Genomic DNA, 7,636 nt, shown 5'->3' on the forward strand with positions numbered 1-7,636 from the left:
TTACTCGCCAGTGCTCTGTCTCCACACAAAGCGCAGATGGTAACTGATCTCAGAGCAGTGGAACCTGAGCCAGCCAGCAGCAGCTTGTCTGATTTATCAACAATACACAACCAGAAACATTTGTCAGTCTCTCAGCTTGCCGACCCACATCCCCATGAAATTAACGGGTGCTACATATTTCAGTGGGGTTCAAGTCAAGCAGAGTCCAGCGTGCTTCTGCAGAGAACAGCCACTGAAGCCACAAGATAGCAGTAATTTAAAGGATGGATGCAAACAAGGGAAAATCTTTAGAATGGAACAGTGTTAGGGATTAAAACCTTGGTAAGACTTGTACCTTTTGCCTTAGACAAACACAACCGTGTTGCAGGGACACGATACTTTCTTGTGTATGATGTATAAAACAGTGCAGTTTATTTCTCATCAAACAAATTCAAACCTGCATAGATCATTAGTATTAAAGTGAAGTGGACACCAAACTCAAAGACTGCCTGTCTATTTCAGTTTTTGGGCTCCAGGTTTGCATTCACGTTGCACATATATAAACATTATGCTTCCTTGCTGGTCTCAGACGAGCTGGGGAGGTCTGACAACTCAAAGATCCAAAATTCACACCATCAATAATAATTATCAACAGTCTGGTCTTTGACATGGAAAATGCTATTTTTTTGCAGTATTGTGGACGATCATGGCAGAAAAATTGTCGGTACAGATGAACCCTATTCCACTCTTAATATGTCTGTGGCTCCTTAAGCTCCATAAAAAGTCCCAGTTTGGTATATTTCTTGGCTAATAATATGCTATACATTACAGCTTACATGAAAAGCACACTTCAAATAACCCTCCTCAATCTCAGACAGACAGGATCTTGAGATATAAAAAGAAAGAAAACCACTGCTCTATAGCACCACTAGTGGTCAAAAGCATATACAACGGCCTTTAAACTCCTCTCCTTTAGCTGAACACAACTTCCCCTTATAAACATTAAGAAATACTCCATTTTATACATAAAGTTGTTTTTTTAACAAATAAAGATCAAATACAGAACAACAAATCTTTTTAATTAAATATTAAAAATGAACAATAAGGAGCTACTTGGCACTGCTCTAAGTCAGCGGTCTCCAACCTTTTTTGCGCCACGGACCGGTTTATGCCCGACAATATTTTCACGGACCGGCCTTTAAGGTGTCGCGGATAAATACAACAAAATAAAACTAGTACCGGTACTGAAAAAAAGAAGATTTATTCATAACACAGGTGAAAAGACCCAGAAAAACTGAGTTAACGATAAAAATGATAACAAAATAACGCTGAAAACCGATAAAAACCCTGAAAACCATACATTTCACACCTGAGCCTCAACTCTCGCGGCCCGGTACCAAACGACTCACGTGTCCGAGGCCCGGGGGTTGGGGACCGCTGCTCTAAGGCAAACAGTAGTAACTTACAAAGCAGTCATAAATCAAAGCAATTTAAAGACTAAAAACTAAAAAACGCTTGTTGGACAAAGTTGCAAATTTCACACACCTACTGTCTCTGCTACAATAGAAGCATCAATGCAAAAAAAACAAAAAACCTTAAAAATATCAGACAAGATAAATACAAATTTTGGGAAAACATTATTTTGACAAATTTCCTTTAAAAGCCATAAAAAGTGCTATTGGTCAACTTCTCCAAATAAGAGATTGCTGCAATGACTAAACTCATTTTGAATCAGAGTCTGATATAAAAACACAACAACTTAATTATTTGGTTAAAAATATTAGATGGATTTTTTTTCCTGAAAAATCTAAAAAAATCCCCAAAAACCCAGAAACATCAATTCTACTAAATTCTCTCAGGAAAGGTCAGTGAGGAGAAAGTGATGGAGAGTAGAGTCATCCACACCATCCTCTGCATGTCCCTGCAGTCTTTTGGTTCAGACAGTCCTTCAGTCCTGGTCTTGTTTCGGTTTAATTGACAGGCACCCCGAACATCCACCGAGTCCCTTCTCCTTTGTGTTGTAGTCAAAGTGAGGCAGAACAAGAACGCTGCCATCTGGATCGCCCTTACAGGCGCCACTGGTGGCTTCAGCCAGCGCTCTCTCCTCTTCCACAGACATGATGCTTTTCACCAAGCATGTGATGGCAGCGTCGATGTTGGTGTTGTCCTGGGGAGAGAAAGAGAGAGAGATAGGATGAAGCTGAAGGGTTGAAGAAGGTCGATGGAGGTGGAAATAGAGAAATGTCTTAACAGTAAAATCCACCATATTGTCCATTTAAGTATTTAAGGGTTGTCTTAAGGAGCTTAATCAATAAACTTGGACGAATGACTAAAACTCGTCTTGTTTGGATTTAAAAGAGCTCTGGGTAATGACCCAAAGAAAGAGATAATGGACGCAAGCAGCAGGAACAAGCTTTCTCTGAAGGGTGGCTGGGCTCAGCTTATTGATAGAGTTAGGAACTTGGTCATTTCATTTTGGTCAAAGGGAGCCAGCTAAGTGAGCCACTTCCTGTATGTCCCGGGGTAGACTTAGGACACACTGGTGTCCTAGGTCTACCCCAGGACCGGTTTGGGAATGGCTCAGTGCTTTGTCTCTAAGAGCTGGAGGAGGTGGCTGAGGACAGGGAGGTTTGGGCATCTCTGCGCACATGTCTGCAGAGTCCAGAACAGCTGGAAAAGGGTGCATTTTCAATAGAATGGTGACCTATTGGGAACCACAGCTTCAACTTCATTTTGTCCTTAATTTGCTTTGCATGATTTACAGTTGCCTTGGTGCAGAAAAGATTATCTAACAAGGAAGAGACACATTAGCAGTCACAAAGAAAACACAGATATACTTCCTGCAGACCCGAACAACAACAACAACAACAAAAAACAATGCGAAGATGTGCAATAGAGAACGTGTTCGTCTATGCCATCACCACGTGGCTTCTTTTTTTAAATGCAGCTTTCTTGAGTTCGAGAGATACCGCTTACCCAGTACGTTCTCTGTTCACAACTTTCCCTCTAACAGTACAAAATCCTACAACTACCATAACAAACACTATTGTGGATTAAATCAGTCTAAACAAAATCATGTGATTGCTTTAACAAGTTGCCACACTGTTCCTCTTATGCCAACTCATTTTATTATTATTTATTACCAATTTGCTTTTTTTGAGTTTGTATTGCAGCCCTTTAGCAGCAATTCCTATTTTCTTGTGCATGTTGTGAACCGTAGTGGGATGAAATATTTCTGTATGCTCATTCATTTAATGGCAATAAAGATTTTCTCGTTCTAATCATTTAACTCCTTTCTCTTTCAGACCACCGTCTCTTTAAGGCAACTTTTTTCTGATTGGGTGCCCACTGGAAACAAAGGGTTTGAACAGCAGGGGGTGGAGCTTATGTGTGCCTGTGATGACCATATTAGGCATTTCAGCTATTGCTGACGTTGAGTAAAAGAGTAAACAAACATTAAAATGGAGCATTCACAGTTGTCTGAATCCTGAGCTTTTGGCACGTACACTGAAACTTCATTACCTGAAACTCTGATAATCTTTAATGGGAGCAGCTACAGCTGAACATCTATATTAATCATTTTTCCATCGTAAAGGTGAAATATTTCAAATATTAACGTCTTCAAATAACTGATGAAATATTCTTTTTGTCTACAACATCTACTAAAAAAGGAAACTCACTAAAGTCTACTAGAGCGCTCCTCATTTCCTGAGGTGATGTGTGTGTGTGTCTCAACTTGTTTCTGTTATGTAACGGGTAAAAAGAGGACATGAGGCTTTGAAGGTTCTGTAAGGCGAAGAATGAAAAGCTGTGCTTCCAGCCTTCCACCTTTAATTTAAATAAATTGGATCAACAGATGAGCCACAGTAAGCGCTGTGTTCTCACTTTTTTTTCCTTTTAAGATTTAACTGAATTCCAAGTTTTTCTGTTGGTACTTTTAGCCGATACGAACTAATTGAATTCTGCGAGTTGGCAGCTACGAGAGCCAGCTGTGACTGAATCTTGAAAACTTATATAACTGGATATTATGTGAACATGGCATTCACTATAACCTGATGTAATTAACTTCTTTTCTTCTAACAGCCTAGAAGAAGACATGCTTTATTTTTGTAAAGGGCCAGTATGTAAATGAGACGGTGCTGAACACACTGTTTTCAACCCTGTACTCTGGGTGTCATCACCCCAGGTCAGACTGTGGGCTTTTGAAGCTTTAGGGTTGGATTGTTTCTTTGGTTGATAGATAATTTTTTAATCCCAATTGTTCAATTGTTACAGCAGCACATGCGTATTAAGCTTAATAGTTTCTAGAGTATTTTAGTATTTTGTTTTTTCTTAATTAATTAAATATATTCCTCAGTTTTATTCATTCTGTATGTTTCCTGGATAACACAGCGAAGTTCTTCTAATTGTCGGTGGTTCTCCGTTTAGTTACAGTTCTCACTTCCTGTTTTATATTAATAGTTGTTTAGTTTTACTTCCCCTTCTGTCTCATTGTCTTAGATTACTGTCACCTGCCTCTTGTCACCCTTGCGAATACATAACAGTCTTCCTCTCAGTCTTTGTTTCAGCGTTTGTTAGCTTCCTCTATGCGCGTTTTCCACTAAGTTTTGGATCGTGTTTGTGTTTCTGGTGGACTTTTCTGGTGGAAATTCAACAATGCAAGATAAAGCTTTACCTAAAACCAACCTCCATTTGGGTTCCAAACACTCATTTGATTCATGACACCAGGGCTAAGAAAAAATGAAGCCATCGCAGGTGTGCTACATGCTGCAGTTCCTCTAGTGGCCACTTGAGGCTGCCTCTAAAAGCGAGTCGGTCCCCATTGACTCCCATGGTAAAATGCACATGTGTGCAGCAAAAATAAACATTTTTACAGCCTTACATTACTAGCTGCCTACAACATTTTTAAAATTTCTCATTCAGTATTTATTGGTCAAAAAACAAAATTTTCCCCTGGATACAAACTTTGGTGACCGTTAAGTTACAAATGGGGACATATGCTGATCGTGACATGTGAAACAAATGCAAACAGAGAACATGACATCAGATTTATCAGGCGAGTGATGAAACCAGTTGTGGAAGCGATACACACAGACATATATACACATGCTAAACTATAAGCATTACAGTAAGACAGGGGGTGTGGCTTGTTTATTGTGACCAAATCTAACACCCATTAAATGCTGACAGGAAGACAGAAACAGAAAATAATCTCATCTTGCCTTGGCAGAGGTTTCATACCAGTCGACAAATCCGTACTCTTTGGAGAAGTTCTCCAGTTTGGGCAGCTTGGGGCACAAACCATGACGCCGCTGGTCACATTTGTTGGCCAACAGAACAGCTGGAACTGGCCTCCCATTGCTGAGGGCAACCTAATGAATCCCAGAGGAAGATGGAAAAAGAAATGCAATGAAAATTTACAAAAATAATTCATGATGAAGCAACAAAGACCTGTCGAAACTTCCAGTAGATGAGCCTCAATTTGAAGTGCTTCACTGTAATCTGCAGTTTGTGAAGGGATACAGCAGCATCAAGTGATGACATCTGTCTGTTATGTTATGCCTATTTATTTATCTATATTGATATCAGAGAGGCATCAGGCTTGTAATACAGTGATTAAATAAATAAATACTGATTTGGCTATCTATTACATAGTTGATAGGCAGAGGGCACTGAGAGTAAGATGACAATGTAAAAGGGATTGCTTGCAGGGATGGGCCTCTGTCTGCAGCCCCTGCTGAGCATTACAGTTTTAGCTCAATGTTTCAATGTTAAGCTGTAATGTATGCAAATGTGCTTTTTGTCAATCTTATAGCCCTCAAAGCATAATTTGTATCTGTTCAGAAGAAGCTCTAAGCCTCACCGAAGATCTTTGAACATAGTTAGCATCAAGCTGGTGAAACACTGTAAGTAATAAAGGAGACATTTCTCACAAAGAAACACACATATACACACACTATATATAGCCTTGACTTGTGGTCTTTGTTTTATACTTGTTTTCTTCTCCTTAATGTCTTTATTGAGGTCTCTTCTTTTTCAGTGAAAAGTATTTTAAAAATAAGATTAAAAAAAAGAAATACACCTCCAAATATAACTCTTTAACTGCTGGATGTGTAAAAGAAAACAAAACAACTTCACTTTTGTGTAAAGTACTTCTAATGCTTTGAAGTGGCAAATGAAATCAGTCAGTCAGTCAGCTGTCTGTCATTTGATACTAAGCTGACAGTAAGCTGGTCATTTGAGGACTGCTTCCTCATGACCAAACTGGAAAATAGCCCAGATTAGCAAACAGGGATTCTGGGGATTAGGGGAAATCAAGAAAAAACTAAACAAAAAATTTCACACACAAAAATGTACAAAAGTTTATTTCCCATTATTTTTAGATCTTGAATACATATATTATCAAAACATATATATCGTAACAAAATGATATGTGTAGAATACAACGGTCTTTATCCCACCTGCTGCTTTCTCCCTGACATTGGTGAGTCACAAACTAGGCTAGCTATCCTGAATACAGTACTTCCAAAATGAATTAAAGAAGGAAAAGTGAGGTAAAAAACAAACAAAAACAAAAAAACAAACAAAAAAACAAACAAAAAACACAAAACAAAACCTCCACCACCAACAACAGGAAAACAGAAAAGGGGATGCACAACTATTGAGAAACCACTTTTTTTTTTGGCTAAATCAGGATGAAAACACAACATTTAACTTTAAGCAGTGGCTTTCCACCAACGCAAACAAGGCAGGCAATTGTTCAGTAAAATATAAAAATAGACATCAATTAAAGCCAAAGTAAAGTGACCACTCTTCTATCTCAGACAGTGCTCTGTCATAAAGCTTCTCCTGTTGCTTGTTTGCATCTATCGTTTAAATTGTTGACATCTTGTTGGCACAGTTGACCACAGTCTCTGGAAGCAGGCTCAACTCTGCTTGGCTTAGGTTCCACTGAAATATGCAGTGCATCAGTTTTACAGGCATAGGTATCCTGCCAACAATGGCTAGAGGTTTTCAAGCTGCGAGACAAAGCACATGCATACTGTGGAGAAATGTTGGTCTTTCACTTTAACCTGATGTGCTGCCTCTAACTCTGCTTTCACTGCTTTGAGATCAGTTACAATCTGCAAAGTGAAATAGAGCCAAGACTAGCAAGTAAACAAGCGTCTGTGATTTATCATCTTAAGTTAAAAGAAAAACATGAAAAAAAACTTTTTCTTATTTATTTTTCATATAACATAAGCTTCTAGTGAAGCTATAAGGTGCCTTTTCTTAAGTAAGGGCTCTCCAGTGTGCATGATTGTGCACATTCCTGTATCACATGTTTAATTATTAGAGAAAGCAGAAACAAAGCCTAGTGACTTGATCTGGGCTTGTCCGTTTAACCTGTTGAGCATGAGCCCCCAAACAAACCATTAGTTATGCTAGACTCTGGTTAATAAACTACATTAAGATTATGTACAACCCAAATTCCAAAAAGTAGAGATGCTGTGTAAAAAGATTTGCTTATTGTGAATCCGGTGGCAGCAACATGTCTCGAAAAAGTTGGGATGTGTGCAGCAAAAGACTAGAAAGAAAGAGCTGAAGGAAAATTTTGCAGCTAATTAGGTTTGCTGCCAACAGGTTGGTCACATGATTGAGTAGAAAAAAGAGGCAG

General features: G+C 38.8%; 1 protein-coding gene across 1 annotated transcript in view; it reads right to left on the reverse strand.

Moving 5' to 3' along the window:
• Positions 1-1,322: 1,322 nt before the first annotated feature.
• zgc:162171 (uncharacterized protein LOC565931 homolog) overlaps positions 1,323-7,636 on the reverse strand; it is a 14,950-nt gene continuing 8,636 nt past the window's right edge. Inside the window, exons 3-4 of the mRNA XM_042228361.1 lie at positions 5,202-5,351; positions 1,323-2,146 (exon numbers count right to left, since the gene is read on the reverse strand). Of these exons, the coding sequence (XP_042084295.1) occupies positions 1,928-2,146; positions 5,202-5,351 (369 nt within the window). The 3' untranslated portion in view covers positions 1,323-1,927. The remainder of the gene's footprint in view (positions 2,147-5,201; positions 5,352-7,636) is intronic.

Source organism: Haplochromis burtoni, unplaced genomic scaffold (genome assembly GCF_018398535.1).
Source record: "Haplochromis burtoni strain Fernald_Lab_line unplaced genomic scaffold, NCSU_Asbu1 Contig_319, whole genome shotgun sequence".
Lineage (NCBI taxonomy): Eukaryota > Metazoa > Chordata > Actinopteri > Cichliformes > Cichlidae > Haplochromis > Haplochromis burtoni.